The 22,821-nt window shown below is 46.0% G+C and overlaps 2 protein-coding genes across 2 annotated transcripts in view; one reads left to right on the top strand and one right to left on the bottom strand.

Moving 5' to 3' along the window:
• Positions 1–22,821, top strand: part of LOC126419652 (uncharacterized) — a 626,964-nt gene that overhangs the window by 354,668 nt on the left and 249,475 nt on the right. The gene's annotated exons all lie outside the window — the stretch shown is intronic.
• The window catches only part of LOC126419808 (superoxide dismutase [Cu-Zn]-like), a 142,179-nt gene that overhangs the window by 49,020 nt on the left and 70,338 nt on the right, over positions 1–22,821 (bottom strand). The window contains exon 2 of the mRNA XM_050086991.1: positions 2,024–2,108. Within this exon, the coding sequence (XP_049942948.1) occupies positions 2,024–2,108 (85 nt within the window). The remainder of the gene's footprint in view (positions 1–2,023; positions 2,109–22,821) is intronic.

Below are 22,821 nucleotides of genomic sequence, written 5' to 3'. Positions count from 1 at the left end.
AGCAGTCCTCACGAATTAAACATAACTGTAAAACGAAATAAAACAATCACGTAAGTTGCCTTAGTTATACGTCAATTTCACATGAGAGTTAGAACCCACTGGAGACAAGTGAAAAGCATCGATATGTCAAGAATTTAACCTTACATCATTATGCTGAAGCTCTGACGACAAATGTGTTCGAGGCTTTTTACTGGATGGTGCATTTTTGCTGAAGGAAAACATAAATATCATGGGAAAAGTTGGCATAAAATGAACAGTATCCTCTGAACATATATATCACCCAAACATAATGCATTCACAACATTACTCTGTAGTTCTTTGTTAAATGGCTCTGAGCACTATGGGACTCAACTGCTGTGGTCATAAGTCCCCTAGAACTTAGAACTACTTAAACGTAACCAAACTAAGGACATCACACACATCCATGCCCGAGGCAGGATTCGAACCTGCGACCGTAGCGGTCGTGCGGTTCCAGACTGAAGCGCCTTTAACCGCGCGGCCACTCCGGCCGGCAGTTCTTTGTTATACAATACACAATCGGTGACGAACCTTAAATCTCAAGATGATCTAATTCACAAAACTTCCGTTGCGAAGACCTTCAATAAGCTCGTATTTAACATAAAGCAAGCCTTTGAGAAGCCCCGCCGATCCAAAAGAAAATTGAAAAGAAAATCCGTAATAGCCATTTATATATATTGTTCAAAGATTGAAAATCCATATTGGCTTAATGGCGAGTACGTCTGCTCATTGAAAAGCTGTGTGACAAACAGTAATTAGAGTAATCTGAAAATAATTCTGCTGTTACAACTGTAGGTAACCACTTTCCTTAAAAATACCAGTGCACTCACGTAAATGTTTAGGTACCGCTAGGAGATTACCAGCGACTTTTTAATCTAACTGAGGAAGCGCCAGCTTTTACAGAGAAGTGGCATTATTGCTCATTTGATAAATTAGATTTATGTGCCCTAAGCACAGACCTTAAAAGGCACGAAAAGCAGCAGGAGTCCCATACTGAGGCGTTAATGGTTAGCCAGTTTCGGATTGCAGGGAAGTGCTTGAGGGTGGAAGTTGTAGAGGGAGACAAAAAGTTGACTTCAGAAAGCACGGTCAGATAAATGTAGGTTGCGGTAGTTATGAGAGGAAGAGGCTTATATAGAATTGGCTAGCGTGGAGAGCTGCATCAAACTAGTCTTAGGACTGAAGACCACAATAACAAGCACAGAATGTAACACTCAGTGGCATGGTGTGAGTTTAGTTTAATGCAAAGCACAAATTAAATGTCTTACACTTGGTTCTGTTTTGTTAATGGCTCGTCCCACGTCCTTGAATGTTCTTCATCTCTATGGGATCCACAGGGTACTGAGAATGAACGAGAAAGAGCTTGAATGAATGGAGGTACGAGTGAATGTGGGGCAACAAAAAAATGAAGTGTGAGGGATGATCGGGCTGAAAATCGCAACGGTTAGTGAAGTGAAAAGTAAGAAAACATAGACGTTTGATTGGGTGCTCATAGGTAGAAAAACAGCACAGTGAATTGAGGAAATAGAAGTTTGCTTTGTTGTTAATAAGAAGATAGAAATAGAGTGATTTGATGAGGTCACCACTAGGTAACAGCTGGACAAAAGCATCGTGCTGAAATAATGAATCGGTTAGTTTCCTACTCTTCATCTTCACGCAAAGATGTCTTATAGGATACTGGTCAAAACGCCGTTACAAGATGATTCTGTTGCTTCACTAATGACCCAAGATAATTGCCCTGCTCACCCATCATCTTCACACTAAGGTAATACTGTTACTTGACTAATAACCCGAGATAAATTTCCTTCTCAGCACCATAATTCAAAGATGACCCGAAATGATTTCATCAGTGAAATTATCAGGAAAAGCCTGCATTATCGCCCAAGAGAGTATTTTACTATGAACGATACAGTGATTGAATTATTCTTCTGTGTATTAGAAGAAGGCAATGCCGGCCACCATTGTACTGTATTACATACTCACGACAAATATTGATCTTACTTACATCAGGGTAATGGTATCCCACGAATGGTTGGTAGTCGTACAGCGGGTTGCCTCCACAAGCAACGAGAAGCAGCAGAAGTCCCATTCTGAAACGCAAAGAAAAAATTATAGTCTGTCTGACTTCTTGTGTGTATGTGTGTGTGTGTGTGTGAGAGAGAGAGAGAGAGAGAGAGAGAGAGAGAGAGAGAGAGAGAGAGAGAGAGAGTTTTCTTCAAAATGCTGATGAAACTGCCTTCTCTCAAACATGTCACTGGCAGATATGGTCTACTTTATAAATACCTGTTGTTTTAATAGTCGCTGTAATTACAGCCTGGACTTGGAGAAGCCACATTCCATTACCATAGGATCTCAGCGACAAAAATTGTCCCTAAATATTTGGGCTGAAATGGTTACTAACAATATCCCAGAATCTCTATCTCTGCAGCACACTGATCTAGACCAGCCTACTAACAGAGTCTGTCTATCACGATACCGCTTGTTACAACAACGCTCTAATCACAGCATAATGGACACATTTTGGTTCCTGATTTTATGTTGTTTGATATTTATTCCTCTCTGGCGTATGATGGATGCGAACGCTCAACATAATGGAATATCCATTGCTGTGGCGGTGTAAAGGATGTAACGACGATAAGGAGAGTGAACACCAAGAACGTCCGTATCTTGGGGCCAAGGGGGCGTCAGCGGCAAACCCCCCCCCCCCCCCAGCTTGTGCGGGGAAAGGAAGAAAATATCGTAGGCGTTTTTCTTTGAAGAAAATTAATTTAAACTCGGTGTTACACAGTTTTAACAGGATCAGAGGTGGAACTTTTTTATGGCTACTTATAAGCTGCCATTAGTCTTCAAAATATTAAAAATATTCCATACCCCTAGGTCTTGCCCTCGTCCACTCTAGAAACTATCCTATGGGCGTCCTGTGACTGGACTCCTATTGTAATTTTATTGATACATACTTTTAACATATTATTATCATTCATTGTCAAATTTTCATAGCTGATAAATGACGGAAAAGAGAGGGTGTCCGATACCAAAAGATATGGTACTGTGTGTCTGAGCGAGAGAGCTATAATTCCTGGAGGTTCGTCGGTGAGGTCCTGAAACATCTTGTTTAATGCGTTTCTTGTCTAGATGTAACTGTGACCCAGTGATCTGCATTAACTCCTGTAATCGCAGAGTATTTCACCACTGGTGTTGGCTAAGCTCCTCCACACTAGACACACCTTCACCTATGTAGGCAATAGAAAAGATGGCAGTATGGTACTGTGTAAACGACTTGTTGCATCTTCTCTTTCCTGTCTGAACATTATGGTTTTTCTTTTTTATATAAAAGTAGTGGTTGATCTACGAAAAAATCATTCGATGACCTCAGAGAGCGACAAATGGTGAAAACTGATTATTTAAGTGACTTAATGGACGGACAAATTCTGATTCGCCCAGGCTGGATTCTGTAACCGTATAAATGACGCGCTCTGTAGGATTTTCACGTGAGACGGTCATTACCACCGATCTAAAGTGGACGAATGACAGTGAATTCAGTACCGCCGATCTATACTTTGCAGGTCTGCCCGCTCTGTAAAGTAAAGAAGACACCAGCCTGTGACACAACTGATATGAGAGAGTGGTGCTAAGGACGTTGTAGCTGCTTCGTTCCTCTTTGCTGCAAACACGACTCCGCTGTGACGGAAACGTACTTCTGCCGCTACTAAATAGACAATGACATCAGTTCCGATTGCAGTAAGCCGCGGAACGTCATGAGAGACCTTTTTGCCAATGGAAACGAGTAAACTAATGAGAAAAACGACACTTCCTGTTACATAATGCCTAGGCAGCATCTGGATACGCCATCTCTCAGGAGAACGGCTACTGGGCAAATACACTGTCGGTGATGGCGTTATTAATGGAGATTTCATGACACGCTGAAGAGAGCGTTGGAGTTTAATTTAGAACACGAAAAGTACAGTTCGAACCGGATCTATCCTCGTCACGTGGTACGGCGATCTCTACTACTGACAGATATGCACTGATCAGCCAGAACATTATGACCACCTACCTAACAGCCGGTATGCCCACCTTTGGCACGGATAACAGCAGCGACGCGTGACGTGGAAGCAATGAGGCCTTTGTAGATCGCTGGAGGGAGGTGGCGCTACATCTGCATACACAAGTCACCCAGTCCAGCGAGGAGGGTGATAAGCTCTGACACCAAGTTGAGACACATCTCACATGTGTTCGATAGAATTCCTATGTGGTGAGTTGTGGGGCCAGCACATCAATCGGAACTAGCCACTGTGTTCCTCGAACCACTCTTTCTCACTTTTGCCCTTGTGAGATGGCGTATTGTCTTGTTGAAAAATGCCACTGCCGTCGGGAAACACGGTCGTCATGAAGGTGTGTACATTGTCTGCAACCAGTGACCGATACTCTTTGGCCGTCATGGTGCCTACACAAGCTCCATTGTACCCATGGATGCCCACGTGAATGTTCCCTAGAGCATAATGGAGCCACCGTCAGCTTGGCTCTGTCCTGTGTCAAGGAGCTATTTCCGTGGAAGACGACGGATTTGCGCCCTACCATCGACATGACGCAGCAGGTACTCAGAGCATGCTATGCTCTGTCACTGCGCCAGCGTCCAGTGCAGATGGTCATGTGACCATTTCAGTCATAGTTGCCGATGTCGTGTTGTTAACATTGGCACATGCATGGGTCGTCGGCTGCAGAGGCCAATCGTTAGCAGCGTTCGGTGCACTGTGTGTTCAGACACACTTGTACTCTGTCCATCATTAAAGTCTGATGTTGCTTCCGTCACAATTTGCTGTCTGTCCTGTTTTAGCAGTCTGCCCACGCTGTAATGAGCGGGGGCCACCGTATCCCACGATCTCTGCACAAGGTTTCACGTTGGTTTCGCCACGTGTTGAAGACACTCACCGCAGCATTCCTCGGACACCCGACAAGTCGAGCAGTCTCCGAAATCCTCGTGCCGAGGCTCCGGGCCATCACAATCTGCCCTCAGTCAAACTCGCAACTGGAGGCCACGACCTTGGGATCACAGATTTACTTCAGACTTTGCATATGTTTAGTAGGCAATTAAATCAACATAATATGCAAGTAGTAAGGTACACTGCTCTGGCATTTCCGAGAAAATAGTAAGAGAATTTTTACGCATCTGTCATGTAACTGATGTATCTGCTCGTAGGTGCATGACTGTTATGGCTGTTATGGTGCTCAAGTGGTTAGTGTTCGAGCTTCGTAAGTCGAACATACATGCGGCGACGGTTCGACAACCGCTCAAACGTAATTTATAATTAATATTTTTTCATCACTGATCATATTATTTAATTTATTTGGCATGAGAGGAATATAATTTAAAAAGCCATGTGTATTTGCATGAAGTTTTAGTGAATTTCATGTTATTTGACTACTTACTATTTTTAATTAAATTTAGTTATTAGAACAAACATGTCTACGACTTTCGATAAGCAAATGAAGAAACATATAGTTTTCCTGAAAATGTATGCCTGTAGTGATTTGCGAAATCCCTAACACATGTAATCTGGTAAGGTATCCGCAACTACTTCGAGCTGCAGACAGGGAGGCAGGCCCCATTTGGCAGTCAAGCTGCGTAGCTGTGAGACGTTGCTAATGCAGCGAAAAGGAATAATGTAGGTGCAAATCTTTTGAATACCACAGAATTTACACGTGTGCTACAAAAATGAAGGTTTGAGCGGGAATCGAAACGTCGCCTCATACACGCTCGTTTTACGAAGCCCGAACGCTAACCACTTTTTTTTTTTTTATTTGAACCAAGGACCTTTTTTTTTCTTTTTTTTTTTATGGAACTAAAGAAAACAAGTGCCACCGCCACTTTTCATCCTATAACAAAAAAAAAAAAAAAAAAAAAAATCTAGGCCACTTCAGGCGTTGGCTCCTGACTAAACCTACCCCAGAGAGCTGCCTATATACCAGGGGAAATATGGGAAATCAAGGTTAGGGCTATCATGAAAAACAAAACATAATCTTCCTTTTTCTGAATTTTATTTTAATTTTTTTTTGTTTTATATTTATTTATTTTTTTTTTATTTTTATTTTTATTTTTTTTTGTGTAATTGATCAGAGGCCTTCTGCGCCCCGCTGGTAATATGTTGAGTCACGTCTTCTCGAAATTGATTTGTTCCGTTCAATTGTTCAGAAATGTTCATTGGTTCAAACAGGAAACCTTCTTCTCTCTTGGCTTAACACATTCCAGCTGCGAGGCGGCTCGTGGAAAGCACTCCCAAGGAAGTTCGAGAAAAATTGTCTGTATTTTGGGTGACGGACAACGACATAATGACGGTCATTGAGGTATGTCCAAAAATCGAGTGCAGAGTCTACAGTTTGTCCAAATAAGTAGTGAATGGCATGTCCGCGAATCCAATTCACAGCATTGGTCTTTGTCCGAGGAAAATAGTCACGTTCCGGAAATAATAATGAAAGGGGAGGAATCCGATCCGGAATGTCCCGCGTTAGAAAAGCCACAATACGTCGAACCAAGTGCCAAACCTCCGCCGCCGGTCCGCAAACAAACCGATGTTCATCATTGTCTGGCACTCCACACGTGGAGCATAGAGGTGATTGGGCGAGGTGGATACGATGAAGGCGAAATTGGTTGATTTGCTTACCATTGACAGTTATGTACCAGACAGATTGAACATTCGTGTCAAGGTAACTGGCGAACACCGCGCGCCATACATGACGCCAGTCAACCTGGGGGAACTTTTGTTCAATCGGGTTAGGTGGACGACCTAATTGGAGGACATTGTATACTGCCTTTGTCTTGAGCAAAAGCTGTCTTGGTAAGGTGAGGCGTAGATAACTGAGTTCCAGAAAGAAGTACCGCATATAATGGAACTGGGCCGGAACATCCGAGATGATCACTGGGGCTGACAGTGAGACCGGCGAGTATGCCGACAGGAGGAGACCAGTGAGGCTCGTTGGGCAACGTGTCCATACCGCCGTCTGGGAGCTGACAAATAGGGCGCGAGCTCTATCCGGCACGTGAAACAGACCTATCCCACCTCGTTCACGGGGAAGAGTAAGGGTCGCATAGCTAATTTTGAACAACATCCCTGAGCTGACGAAAGATGCCATCGCTGCCAACATGCGACGTGCCACAGTAAGCGGGAAAGGTAGAACTTGCGCTACATGGGGAACTCGGGATGCGATATATGTATTGACATATCGAGCTCGTTGGAGAATATCTAGGGATCGAAGGCGATGGTCCATAAGACCTGCTCTGATCATTAATAGGAGGCGTCGGCAGTTGATGGTGGCTGAACGCCGGAGATCAGATGAAAAATCTATTCCCAAACAACGAATGGTATCAACGGTGGTGAGAGGTGTAACGCACTCCACGGGAAGTCCCGTGCCAATGAACATAACTTGTGACTTACGTACGTTTAAAGAGCTACCCGACGCCTCACCATAAGTCGCTACCCACGTCAAAACAGCTCGAACTTCGTCGGCATTACGTAAACAGATGACTACATCGTCAGCATAGGCCGTGCAACAGAATCGGTAGTGATCTATGGACAACCCTACCAAACGTTGTCTTAGTCCACATAGCAAGGATTCCAAGGAAAAGGCGTACAAAATTGCTGATAGAGGGCAACCTTGACGTACGGATCGACCTATTATTATCGGTGGAGTGAGTCTGCCATTGTACAGAATCCTGGATGAGGCACCCCGCAGAAGGCGCATCACTACCGTGATAACGGCGACCGGGAAACCCATATGGTGGAGAACGGCCGTAAGGAACGAATGGTCAACCCTATCAAAAGCTTGACTGAAGTCCAAAGACGCAAGTGCCCCAGAGAGGCGTTGTGCCTGGGTAACGGCGATCATATCCCTGTAGCGGCATAAAGTCGTGCGAATATTGTTGTCGCCTCCCAAAGATGCTTGGTCTGGCGATACAACATAGCGGGCAACGTTTTTAAGTCGTGCTGCCAAAAGGCGAGTGAAGATTTTCATATCACTGTTAAGGAGGGTGAGGGGCCGATAATCACTGATATTGTTGCCACCGTGCGGTTTATGTACAGGAATAATAATTCCTTCCATGAAAGCGTCCGGCACAGGTACTTCCGGAGACATCAGTTCCCGACAGATGGAGGTGAAGGTGGACTCTAACAAATCACGGAAGGTGCGATAAAATTCGAGGGGAAGACCGTCGGGGCCCGGGGAGCGATTGATGGTTCCTGCCCGGATCGCATCGCGGACTTCCTCATCAGTCACCTCCGACATCAAGTCAATCGCCGCATCTCCTGGGATACCACCGAAGTTGAGCTGTGAGACTTCCTCGATCAACTCTGGGGAATGTGGAACTGCGGCGTAGAGCTGCCGGTAGTGGGCGTGAAGCACATTCCCTATGGCAGATTGGGTTACGTAGCGACGCCCTTCTTGATCCGTTAAGACGTGAATCAATTTTCGGCGTCGATTTTGTCGTTCTTGGATGATATGGTACATCGACGGATGTTCATGAGGCATGCGATCAGCAGTAGGAGATCGTACTATCGCCCCTTCCAAATGCCGTCGCATGAGATTGGAGATTTGGGCCTTAGCTTGGTTCATCCTTGTATGGCGCTCAGGGGAGGCTGGCATCGTGGAGCATTCTCGTAGGATCCTGTAGTAAAAGTCCATAGTGCTCTTCCTCCAGGCGACAACATCTTTGCCATACCGGATTAAAGTTTTTCGAAGAGCAGGTTTTGCACACTGGATCCACCAGGATATGGTAGACGGATACGTGGGTCGGCGTCTATTACATGTGATCCAAGTGTCTTCTATTAGAAGTCGACAGTCAGGTGAATTAAGAAGTGCCGTGTTCAGTTTCCATAAACCACGTCCGTGCCATACTGCCTGTCTTGTGAGAACAACATCACAGAAGTAAGCCTCATGGTCTGAGAAAGCAACAGGCCAGATTTCAGCCTGTCGAGTGTGTTGAACTAGGGATCGCGAGATGTAGATGCGATCCAGTCGGCTAGAGGAGTGCGCAGTGTGGTACGTAAAGCCCAAAAGATCACCGTGAACATGTCTCCACGTATCGACAAATTGTAGCCGCGTGACGACTGTTTCCAGAGCTGCGCATGGTGAGTGACGCGGCAATTGATCCTGAGGGCGCTGGGTGCAGTTGAAGTCTCCACCCATGATCCAGTCATCGTGTGGTCCCATAAAAAGGGGTGTGACTTCATTCGCGAAGAAGGCATTGCGTTCACGACGGTAGCTGGAGCCCGACGGCGCATAAATATTGATGATGCGTACACCGAAGAGAGTAAGGGCCATACCTCTGCCGCTGGGGAGGTATAGGACATCTTCGGCAGGAAGACCTTCGCGTAAGATGATGGCAACACCACTACCGGTGTCCAAAGCGGGAGAAAGATGCACCGTGAAGCCATGTGGTGGTGAAAAATCGGCGACATGCACTTCCTGAAAAAGCGCAATATCTATGTCCGCATCATAAATCATATCGCGGAGCAGCGCTAGTTTGTGGGGCGCACGAATGGTCGCGAGGTTAATCGTTGCGACACGATAATGCTGGTGTTGGAGTCCCACAGGCACAGGCGGGGCTTCTTCTTCAGGGGCGAGAGGTCGCCGATCTTGCCGGTCCGCTGAAGAGGCTGCTATTGTGGAGAGTTTGCGGGCGCGGGCGCAACCGATGGGGGTGCTCCATCATCAGCAGCATCCACCCCAGTCCCTTCGATCTCCACGTCGTCTGCCCAGGAGACTGATACTGCGGTAGGGCATCGGCTGTGCACGTCATCCACGTGGAGAGGAGACGTAGTTTTCGTCTCATCGGATAGGCTCTCTTCAACGTCGACCTGTGGGGGCGACGGCGTCAGTAATGAGGGGTGTTCGTTGCCAGTGGTCGCCTGTGGCGGGTCTGTCGCATCAGCCTTTCGGTCATCAAAGATCGGTTTGTCGTCCATCTTCGGGTCTGCATCCCCGGTATCCATCCGTAGAATGGATTCATCAGGGGGTGTACGGCTACGTTTCTTCCTCTTTCGTGTCGACCCTTGTTTTCGAACAAGTCGTTCAGAGTCCGATTGCGGGTGGCTTTCGTCTGACTCCGGACCAGTCTGAAGGAAAGCAGAAGTAGGTACCACTCCCGGATCAACGTCCATCTCAGTAGCATTTTCAGTCACTGTGCTGCGATGATTCGGCAGGTTAGGATCTGGCGTCTGGGGCACCTCAGAAGGAAGCTCAGGAGCGGTTGCATCTACCTGATCAGACGACGTCAACGGAGCAGGAAGACTCTGTGTAGACGTGCTACCTTCCTGGGCAACCTTGGCGTATGTGACAGGGATCTGAGTCATCACCGCTGGGGACGCTTCCTCGCCGACCGGCGTCTGGATCAGGCGGCGTCGCATGCAGGCGGATCTGACGTGGCCTTCTTGTGCACAACCCGCACATGTTCGGGGTTGGCCGTCGTACATGACAATGGCTCGCACCCCGCCAATGGTCAGGTATGATGGAATATGTTTTTTCAGTTCAATTTTGACCTGACGCACACCATTAAGGACATGGTAGGTCGTGAAGGTTTGCCATTTTTCCTCTACGTAACCGATGACGTTACCGTATGGTTGTAACGCAGAGACAACTTCGTCCTTCGACACTTCAAAAGGTAGTTCAAACACCCTAATCGCGCGTTGACCGTACTCTGCGAGTTCAAGTGTTACGGCTCCGACGTGACCATCAGAGTATTTGAACTTAAGTCCATTGGCATGGCGGCGAATAACATCTTCACACACCTCGGTGTTTGTCATTTTAATATGAACGACACTACTCGTGATCGAAAAATGGATTCCGATAACGTGGTTAGGATCTAAACGAACTTCTTCACGTATGAACGTTTCAACTTCATGTGCACGAGGTCGCGCATGTTCAGCTGGGAAGGAAACTTTAAGGGTCGCACGGCGGTAAGCGCTCGACATGTTGTTCACGGTGGACGGACGCAAGCCTGAAAGCTACGACGCGGATGTAAACAACGCCTGCAGCGGAGCACTGGCCGGCGCGCGGGGCCGTCCGCACGCTGCCACGGCTGAGAGCCGACTGCCACTTGATCACCTTGAACTCTAACGTTTGGCACCTACGCACAGATACATCAGTTACATAATACAAACGTAAAAATTTTCTTGCTATTGTTTCAGAATTGCACCTTACTATTTATACGTTATGTTGTTTTAATGCCCTACTAAAGGTGTACAAAGTTTGAAGCAAATCCGTGATTCCACCGTCGTGGCCTCCCCTTGTCAGACAGATCGCGCGCCTGTCCCATTCTGCACACGGACATCACGCTCACGAATACTACATGCGTCGTGCGTGTGTCTGACTAGCAATCATTCCTCGCCAGGTATCACTGCTACCGCTTCGACTGTTTTTTTGTCGGTAGTAGGTCGGTGGTCATAGTCTTCTGGCTTATCAGTGTATTTCATTGTTACCAGTTAGAGAATTCACAACCACGTGTTCCAGAACGACGGTATTCGCGGCCATGCCAATTACTTGTTTTGAAATTTCCTCGTGTGCAGGAGATGTTATGGATATATTTGTTCGTAGACATTACTGAATCTTCTAGTGATGAGATACTAAAAACTTAGATCCCACCCCCCAAGTAGAAAAATTTAACAGATACAGCCGTTTGCTAACACGTCGATTTGCAATCGTTTGATATCGCTAATGAGAAATTCTACGTCCACACCCATTGTAAGCAAACCACTGTGAAGTGCACGACAGAGGGTATTTCCCATTGTAGGAGGTATTAGTGCCGGCCGGAGTGGCCGTGCGGTTCTAGGCGCTACAGTCTGGAACCGCGAGACCGCTACGGTCGCAGGTTCGAATCCTGCCTCGGGCATGGATGTGTGTGATGTCCATAGGTTAGTTAGGTTTAAGTAGTTCTAAGTTCTAGGGGACTGATGACCTCAGAAGTTGAGTCCCATAGAGCTCAGAGCCATTTGAGGTATAGGTTTTTCTCCCGTTCCGTTCACTTACGGAGCGCGGGAGGAATGATTGCTCTAGCGCCTCGGTGCGCGCTGAACTTAATCTAATCTTACCTTCGCTACCCTTACTTGAGCGTTACGTAGAGGGCTGTAGTATATTCCTTGTGTGTTTGTATTAATGTGCAAAAGCAACTAAGCGCCCATGTCATAACCTTAGATCATTAAGAAGTAAAAGGAGTTACAAGCGGCTATACGTTAAGCCCAATCGACGGAAGGAAAGAGATCTGAGAACAAGGACTTACTCGTGGAGAAAGGTCCACAAAATACGCTGCAGAGACAATGGAAGTTCCGAACCAAAGATTAAATGTTCTTCGCGGTATTGCTACGACGGATAAAAAGTGAAACGCGGTCGACAACCGGCGCGTCGTTCGCTAAAACAGCCTACAACTCAAGGCGGCCAACATACATGAAAAAAGGGCATTCGGTCAGGAAACGGCGAATCGTCAGAGGTTGGCGACAGTGAACACAAAGTGGCGGGAGGTCACCACTTAACACGACGGCTAAAACGACTGTGCCCAATTCGCAACCTAGCGCGAAAGGGCCGAGATGAGGTCGGCCAAGTCGCTGGCAGAGGTCTAATTCCTCGGAGCGTAATAATTCTTTCAAAATGTGGGGCCACAGTCATAATACATTTCTTTAAAGTCTGTACCGCCATTAGACTGTTTTTTATTTCCAGTGTTACATTTACATTATCATGATTTCGGCTTTACAATTCCATTATCAAGTTCAAAAATGGCTCTGAGCACTATGGGACTTAATATCTGAGGTCATCAGTCCCCTAGAACTTAGAACTACTTAAACCTAACTAACCTAAGGACATCACACACATCCATGCCCGAGGCAGGATTCGAACCTGCGACCGTAGCGGTCTCGCGGTTCCGGACTGAAGCGCCTAGAACCGCACGGCCACCGCGGCCGGCCATTATCAAGTGTTTTAATGTTATACAGTGCCTAAGATGGCATACTGTCGTATTTAAAATACACTATTAGACACATTGTCTAAGGGTCAGTAAAAAAAAATGGCTCTGAGCACTATGGGACTTAACATCTATGGTCATCAGTCCCCTAGAACTTAGAACTACTTAAACCTAACTAACCTAAGGACAGCACACAACACCCAGCCATCACGAGGCAGAGAAAATCCCTGACCCCGCCGGGAATCGAACCCGGGAACCCGTGCGTGGGAAGCGAGAACGCTACCGCACGACCACGAGATGCGGGCAAGGGTCAGTATTTCTAGTAAAAGCCTACTGCTTTGTTTTATCAGTGAGTATACCATCTTGACTGAATTACCGTTGGCTAAGTCCTCGGAGCTTGTTCTCGTGAAGAGAAGACCAGTGGTGATGCCAAACTGATACCACCTGCCGACAGACGGCAACACTGATATCATCCGAAGGGATGTAAGAGCTAGCGGACAGCGGTAGGAGTACTGCAGCCTTGGCACCAGAGTCAGCAGCCTCATTTTCCTTCAGACCAGGAACCCACATGAACATCAGAGTGGCTCCCTCAACAGCGAGCAAACGGAAGCTTTCTTGGACCTGTCGCGCTAAGAGGTGGACACTGTACTGCACGAAGAGGCTCTGAAGGGGACTGAGAGAATTGGAGCATATGACGCAATTAAAAAACTTGTGTCACCAGAGATACTGGGTGGCCTGACAGAGGGCGAAGAGCCCTTCTGTAAATGTTGAGCAGTGTTCAGGAAACCGATACCGAAAATGATCCGTGTCAGTGACGAAGGCACACCCTGCACCACAGTCGGGCTTAGAGCCATCAATGTACACGGATGTGCTGTCACTAAGTTGTGTGCGAAGATCGAGATAGATCGAATCTGGAGTAATTTCTTCAGGGAGCCAATGAAGTCCAAGATGAACACAGGCCTATTCCCTATCGGGAAAGGGCCATGTAGCGTGAAGTTAAGCTGCTGGAGTGGGAGCCGAAAGCTAACTATGGGAGGTAACGTCCCACATTGACAGTTAGGGAGTCATAGAAAAAGGAGGCGTAGGATGGGTGCCTAGGCATGGCAGATAAACGGCATGCGTATCTGCTGAGGAGAACACCACGCCAGTATGATAACGATAGTTCCACAGCTTCTTCTCTATATAGAGACTCACAACCGTGCTAGTGTACAATTCGCCAGTGGCCAAAGGGATTTCAGAGTGGTGGATTTTATTTAGATGGATTAAGATAGACGAACTTGCAGAGGAATAAACGAAACACCCATAGTCTAGTTTCGAACGGACAAGGGAACGGTACAAACGGAGGAGGGTGATCCGATCCGCTCCCCAGGAAGTACCTCTTAGAACGCGTAGGACACTGAGAAACTGGGTACAGCGTGCGGCCAGGTAAGACTCATGGAAGGACCAAGGAAGTTTTCTATCAAGCATGAAACCCAGGAATGTCGTAGATTCAGCGAACGGAAGAGCAAGAGGCCCAAGATGTAGAGACGGAGGAAGAAACCAACTGCGTCGCCAGATAATCATACTAACTGTTTTGCCAGTGGAAAAGCGAAAGCCATTGTCGATACTCCACAAGTGAAGACGATTGAGACATCGCTGGAGACGCCGCTCAAGGGGACAGGCCCATGGAGAACTGCAATAGGTCGCAAAGTCATCGACGAAAAGAGAGCTGGAGGTGCCTTGCTGGAGACAGGCCATAATAGCGTTAATGGCTATAGCAAAGAGGACAACGCTCAGGACGGAGCTTGAGGCACCCTGTTCTTCTGGATGAAGGTGTCCGACACGGCTGATCTCAAGCCGCACGGGTATAGACCACGGACAACACCAGTCCTCCAGCAGGTGTCGTAGGCTTTCTCCAAATCAGAAAACACGGCCACAGTCTGGTATTTCCGCAGCGAACCGTTCGTGACATGGGTTGACAAGGTGACGAGACGGTCAACTGTAGAACGGCGTGCTCGTAATCCACATTGTGCAGTGGTTAGTAGGCCGCGAGAGTCGAGACACCATATCAACCGGCCATGAATCATACGTTCCATCACCTTGCAAACACAGCTGGTGAGAGAAATGGGGCGGTAGCTAGAAGGAAGGTGTTTGTCCTTACCGGGCTTGCGAATGGGTATGATACAGTGGCTTCACACCAGCGTCTGGGAAACGTGTTATCTGCCCAAATACGATTGCACATACGAAGGAGAAAGTGCTTGCCCGTGAGAGAAAGGCGCTGAAAATCTGAATGTGAACATCGTCCGGCCCTGGGGCGGAAAGATCGGGATGAAGCGAGAGGAAATATGGAAATTTGTGGTAAGGTCTTATGGGACCAAGCTGCTGAGGTCATCGGGTCCTAAGCCTACACACTACATAATCTAACTTAAACTAACTTACGCTATGGACAACACACACACCCATACCCGAGGGAGTACTCGAACCTCCGATGTGGGGAGCCGAAGTGAGAGCCTGATCTAGCTCCCTCATAGTAAATAAGGCATTGTAGCTTTCAGGATTCGAGAGGAGAAGGGTAGCAAAGGCGGGGTGACAGTGGGTGGATCTCTAATCTCCGAAAATAGTGGCCCAAGGTGTTGGATATAGCTATAGGGTCCACAACATCACCTGCTACGGTCAGGCCGGAAATTGGGGAATGGACTTTGGTCCCAGAGAGCCGACGTAGGTTGCCCCTCACTTACTAAGCAGGCTTTCGGAAGTGGTTTGCATCTATCTTCAAGAGTTTACCAGCTCAGTTTTTTCGACAGATTCGTGGCTCTCTCTCATGGGCTAAACAAACCTGTGACCATTCATGCTATCCTTGACCATATACTTTCAATATCCCCCGTTAGCCTAATTGGTACGAGTCCAACGCACTTGAGCAATATTCTAGCACGAGTCACATGAGCGTTTTTTAAGCAATCTCCTTTGTAGACTGACCATTTCCCCAGTACTCTACCAATAAGCCGAAGTGTGCGATGCCGTTTACCTACGACTGAGCCTGTGTGATCGTTCCATGTGAAAACCCTACAAATTCTTACGGCGGTGTATTTGTATGAGTTGACCAATTCCATCTGTGACTCATTCATACTGATATTGTTAACACGATTTTTTGTTTTGTGAAGTGTAAAATTTATCTTTTCAAGTAAATTGCCAATGAAACTTCCGGCAGATTAAAACTGTGTGCCCGACCGAGACTCGAACTCGGTCGGGCACACAGTTTTAATCTGCCAGGAAGTTTCACATCAGCGCACACTCCGCTGCAGAGTGAAAATCTCATTCTAAATTGCCAATCTTTGCAACATTTTGAAATGTTATCAGGATTGAATATTTGTGCAGCTTTTTGAGACAGTACTTCATCATAGATAACAGCATTAGCTGTGAAAAATCTGTGATTACTGTGTCTGCAAGGTCATTGTTATAAAACACGAACAATAGGTGTCTCAATCTATTTCCCTGCAGTACGCCTGAAGTTGTTTCCAAATCCCGTTCATTTCTCTCTTGAGTTACCACCAGTCCTTTTCATACTGAAGTAAATACAGTATTTTGTAGCTACGCGTCTGAGCAATCAAAGCTATGATCGTCGTAGAATCGTTTGCAATACTAAATGTATTTCCAACTGTGGAATCATTAGTTGGGGATTTTATGAGATAGTTTGACACAGAGCGAGAATAAATGACAGAATTGTGTCGTACAGAAGAAACATATTCCATTTCTCCGCCGCGTAACTGCTGTATTTCCGGCAGAGGAATAACATTCACTTGCACCGTTTACGGCTCCATCAAGCGTGATGTTCCGTTAGCCGCAAAACCGCAGCGGGGGCGCGTCCTCGAACTTACGTAAAGGCAGCTGCGAGAGTGGTCAGTGACGGAGTTGGTGATTTGTTCCGCTCTCGATGCGTAGCAGACCTTGGCGTTTGGCGCCAGGATTCACGCCTAATTTCGCTACAGCCCATCATCCCGTTCAAAGTAGAACAGATCGGTAATGAGACAGAAATCTAAGCTATGACACATTCCTCTAGACTAAATTTAGCTACTTCCGTCACCAGAAATAGGAATCATTTGACTGAGAATAAATCGCTTCTGATGTGTTACATTGTTCAGTGCTAGGTCCACAACTATCGACATGACAGTGAGCTCAGAGAAAGGTAGGGGACGCCGATTCCAGCACAATTTTGGGAATAAGTACAGGTCGGAAATGCACAGCTGAGGACCTATCACTGTTAAACGAGAGCTAGCCATCGCGTGGAAGAGTGTCCGCTACGTAAATGGTTTGGGTATTTCAAGCAAGGCGGTTTTGTCCGACTAGGTTTATACAATTCCCCCTGGTATGCAAGGTGTATGAGACCGATGAAATGTCATCAGCCTTCGAGAAGAATGTAATTATTCCAATTCCAAAGAAGGCAGATGCTCACATGTGTGAACATTACCGAACTATCACTTTAATAAGTCATGGGTGCAAAATACCAACACGAATTGTTTACAAAAGAATGGTGGTTCCTATGGGGCCAAACTGCTGGGGTCTCTAAGCTGACACACTACTAATCTAACTTAAACTAACTTACGCTAAGGACAACGCACACACCCATGCCTGAGGGAGGACTCGAACCTTCGACGAGAAGAGCCGCGCGAACCATGGGAAGACGCCTCAGACCACGCTGCTACAAAAGAATGGAAAAACTGGTAGAACCAGACCTCGAGCATGATCAGTTTCGCTTCTTGAGAAATGTAGAAACGCACGAAGAAATATTGAGTACACGATTTATCTTAGAAGATACTTTATGGAAAGGCAAACCTACGTTTATACGTCTTGTAGGTTTGGAGAAAGCTTTTGATAATGTCGATTTGAATAACTTATCGAAAGACAGCAGGAATAAAATACACGGAGCGATAAGCTACACACGACTTATAAAGAAACCAGAAGGCGGTTGTAAAGAGTCGAAGGGCATAAAAGGGGAAGAGAGTGAGACAGTGTCGTAGCCTATCGCCGATGTTATTTAATCTGTACATTGAGCAAACAGTAAAAGAAACCAAAGAAAAGCTGGTCGCGGTGGCCAAGCGGCTCTAGGCGCTTCAGTCCGGAACCGCGCGACTGCTACGGTCGCAGGTTCGAGTCCTGCCTCGGGCATGGATGTGTGTGATGTCTTTAGGTTAGTTAGGTTTAAGCAGTTCTAAGTTCTAGGGGACCGATGACCTCACATGTTAAGTCCTATAGTGCTCAGAGTCATTTTGAAACCAAAGAAAAATTTTGGAAGAGGAATTGACGTTCAGAGAGAAGAATAAAAAATTTTGAAGTTTGCCAATGACACTGTAATTCTTTTAGAGACAGGAAGAGATTTTGAATATCAGTTGAATTTAATGGACAGTGTCATAAAAGGAGGATGTAAGATGAACATCAGCAAAAGCATCAGACGATGCTGACGGAATTAAGTTAGGAAACGAGGCACTGAAAGTAATCGATGTGTTTTGCCATTTGGACAGTACAATAACTGATGATGGTCGATGCAGAGAGGATATAAGATGTAGACTGACAATTGCAAGAAAGGCGTTTCTCAAGAAGATAAATTTCTTGATATCTAGTATAGATATAAGTGTTAGGAAATCTTTTGTGAAGGTATTTGTTTGGAGTTGGCCTTGTATGGAAGTAAGACGTTGACGATAGACAGTTTAGACAAGAAGAGAATAGAAGCTTTTGAAATGTGGTGCTACAGAAGAATGCTGAAGATTAAATTGGTAGATTTTGACACCAATGAGGAAGTACGGAATAGAAGAAATTTGTGGCATAAACCGACTAGAAGAAGGGATCGGCTGATAGGTTGCATTCTGAGACATCAAGGGATCATCAGTTCATCAGTTTAGTACTGGAGGGAAGTTGGGGTGTAAAAATTGAAGAGAGAAACCAAGAGATGAATACAGTAAGCAGATTCAGAAGGATGTAGGTTGCAGTTGTTATTCGGAGATGAAGAGGCTTACACACGATAGAGTAGCATGGAGAACTGCATCAAACCAGTCTTCAGACTAAAGACCACAGAAGCAACAATAAACTGCTACTGTGATTGTTGGACAATTGCACTCGTTGCCGTGTGGTGTCTGTACATTAGCGTAATTTAAAATACGTGGCTTTTAGATTTCGTTATTACTAACATGGCACCTTCCAGTACTAATGTCGAAAATTTTACTGCAGAGCTGCGTCTGCAGTACAGATTTCTCGTACATTAACAAATTAATGGCTTTGCATAACCGTATCAGCTGGGACATACGAATACGCTTTCGGTCGCTCGTCACTAATTGGCCCCACAACGGTTCAGTTGTGGTTCGATCACGAAACTGAATTATTTCTAAAAGATGATCACAATCGTGCGAGACTGAAGTACTGATTACGTAAGTTACCAACAATTACATTTTTATCAAGTGCCAGCATCAACACGTGGCACAATGTGCTGGAGGCTACATTTGTGAAACACATGTGTAAACAATATCTTCCTCACATAGTTGACCCACTACATACATATTTTATAATTTGTATCCCGCATCTGTGGTAGTAAAATTGAGACAAATACATAACATGTGCTCAAATATCTCATGAAAATGATTTCTCCGAGTTGTACGTAGTTCTCACAATAGACCAGAAATTACTTCATTGTTCACTTCGCAAAAATAAATACGCTGACTGACAACACAATATAACAGTAACTGTTTAATGGCTACTTCACTGCTATAGGACCCACACATTATTATTATTATTAGTGCCAGTGGTCGGTCACAAAGCATTGGGAGCTGGAAGTCTTCCAGTTCCTGCCGATTCAAAACTAAGGAGTCCAGCATGCAAGTGATTGTCAAACAGTAGGTCTGAGTATGATGCACACATTTTAATTTGGTTGATTTTGAATGGGGGTGCAGGGTGTGCGTGAAGAAAATGTTGCTAGAGCGAAGAGTGTTGCAGAAGAAGCATATTTTGTAACAAGTGTCCACCTTCAGTGTGGGTAGTCAGCTCTCTTTTCTGAGAAGGAGTTGTAGGTAGTTCCGCGATGTACTGAAAAATAACTTCATCATTCTCTCTCTTTTTTTTTTCAAAAAAAAGTTGCTAGAAATAAGCAGCATCAACTGTGACACTAACTCATTCGTGGGTTAATAAAACACCTAAAAAGATTAAGTATAGTTTATCTTCTATCATTTAAAAAACAAACGAGTTCAAAGAAATTCCTTTTTAAGATTACTTAGGCGCTATTGTTGTTGACATGGGGGGAGCGGCAAGGGAATGTGTGGAGTGCTCGGTTATATCTTATTGCATCCTGATACAATGGTTCAAGGAAGTTTAGGAACCACTGTTGCAGAAGGATGAGAACGGAGAACGGCAGTAGCGCTCATAGTGGGGCAGTTAACTTCGAATATGGGAAATAGACGTGCAGTTGTTGAGCAGCTGACGCCCAGATGAACCAAGCGGTTACCACCAACGTCTTCTCAATGACCGCTCAGCGAACGTTGCTGCGTATGGGCCCCCGCAACAGTCGCCTGGCTTATACACCCATGCTGACCGTAGCTCATCGGCGACGAAGGCTGGAATTTGCACGTCAGTATCGCAACTGCCCCCCCCCCCCCCCCATGAACCATGGACCTTGCCGTTGGTGGGGAGGCTTGCGTGCCTCAGCGATACAGATGGCCGAACCGTAGGTGCAACCACAACGGAGGGGTATCTGTTGAGAGGCCAGACAAACGTGTGGTTCCTGAAGAGGGGCAGCAGCCTTTTCAGTAGTTGCAGGGGCAACAGTCTGGATGATTGACTGATCTGGCCTTGTAACCCTAACCAAAATGGCCTTGCTGTGCTGGTACTGCGAACGGCTGAAAGCAAGGGGAAACTACAGCCGTAATATTTCCCGAGGGCATGCAGCTTTACTGTATGGTTAACTTGACTGGAATACTCTCTTTCAAATTCTAAAGGTGGCAGGGGTAAAATACAGGGAGCGAAAGGCTATTTACAATTTGTACAGAAACCAGATGGGCCCCCCCATGAACCATGGACCTTGCCATTGGTGGGGAGGCTTGCGTGCCTCAGCGATACAGATGGCCGTACCGTAGGTGCAACCACAACGGAGGGGTATCTATTGAGAGGCCAGACAAACGTGTGGTTCCTGAAGTGGGGCAGCAGCCTTTTCAGTAGTTGCAGGGGCAACAGTCTGGATGATTGACTGATCTGGCCTTGTAACCCTAACCAAAATGGCCTTGCTGTGCCGGTACTGCGAACGGCTGAAAGCAAGGGGAAACTACAGCCGTAATTTTTCCCGAAGGCATGCAGCTTTACTGTATGGTTAACTCGACTGGAATACTCTCTTTCAAATTCTAAAGGTGGCAGGGGTAAAATACAGGGAGCGAAAGGCTATTTACAATTTGTACAGAAACCAGATGGCAGTTATAAGAGTCGAGGGACATGAAAGGGAAGCAGTGGTTGGGAAGGGAGTGAGACAGGGTTGTAGCCCCTCCCCGATGTTATTCAATCTGTATATTGAGCAAGCAGTAAAGGAAACAAAAGAAAAATTCGGAGTAGGTATTAAAGTCCATGGAGAAGAAATAAAAACTTTGAGGTTCGCCGATGACATTGCAATTCTGTCAGAGACAGCAAAGGACTTGGAAGAGCAGTTGAATGGAATGGACAGTGTCTTGAAAGGAGGATATAAGATGAACATCAACAAAAGCAAAACGAGGATTATGGACCGTAGTCGAATTAACTCGGGTGATGCTGAGGGAATTAGATTAGGAAATGAGACACTTAAAGTAGTAAAGGAGTTTTGCTATTTGGGGAGCAAAATAACTGATGATGGTCGAAGTAGAGAGGATATAAAACGTAGACTGGCAATGGCAAGAAAAGCGTTTCTGAAGAAGAGAAATTTGTTAACATCGAGTATAGATTTAAGTGGCAGGAAGTCGTTTCTGAAAGTATTTGTATGGAGTGTAGCCATGTATGGAAGTGAAACATGGACGGTAAATAGTTTGGACAAGAAGAGAATAGAAGCTTTCGAAATGTGGTGCTACAGAAGAATGCTGAGGATTAGATGGGTAGATCACATAACTAATGAGGAGGTATTTAATAGAATTGGGGAGAAGAGGAATTTGTGGCACAACTTGACAAGAAGAAGGGACTGGTTGGTAGGACACGTTCTGAGGCATCAAGGGATCACAAATTTAGCATTTGAGGGCAGTGTGGAGGGTAAAAATCATAGAGGGAGACCAAGAGATGAATACACTAAGCAGATTCAGAAGGAGGTAGGTTGCAGTAAGTACTGGGAGATGAAGGAGCTTGCACAGGATAGAGTAGCACGGAGACCTGCATCAAACCAGTCTCAGGACTGAAGACCACAACAACAACATCGCAACTGGACGTCCACTGAGTGGCGACAGGTGGCCTTATCAGATGAATCATGTGTTATGCTCCGTCGGATAGATGGCTGGTTGCGTGTACAGCGTGAAAGGTCTGAAAGCAAAGGGTCAAAGCTGGAAGAGGGAAGTAAGGGTCTGGGAAATGTTTTCGTGGCATTCTGTGGCTGATGCAGTAATTCTGGAGGGCGCATTGGATCAACACAAGTATGCAGCCATCCTTCGAGATCATGTCCACCCCTACATACTGTTTGGTTTTTCTCAGCACGATGCCACCTTTCAGCAGGGCGATGCACCATGTCACACAACTGGCAGTATACGTGAGTGGTTCGAAGAGCAGCTGGATGAATTTTCTGTACTCCACTGCCAACCAAAGTCCCCGAATTTAAACAGAATCCAGAATCTGTGAGACCATTTCTATCGGGCTGTTCGCAGCATGAATCATTAACCGTGAAACCTAGCGCGGCTGGCCACAGAGCT

The sequence above is a fragment of the Schistocerca serialis genome, chromosome 9 (genome assembly GCF_023864345.2).
Source record: "Schistocerca serialis cubense isolate TAMUIC-IGC-003099 chromosome 9, iqSchSeri2.2, whole genome shotgun sequence".
Classification (NCBI taxonomy): Eukaryota; Metazoa; Arthropoda; class Insecta; order Orthoptera; family Acrididae; genus Schistocerca; species Schistocerca serialis.
The sequence above is the reverse complement of the archived record's forward strand: the minus strand, read 5'-3'. Positions and strand labels throughout refer to the sequence as shown.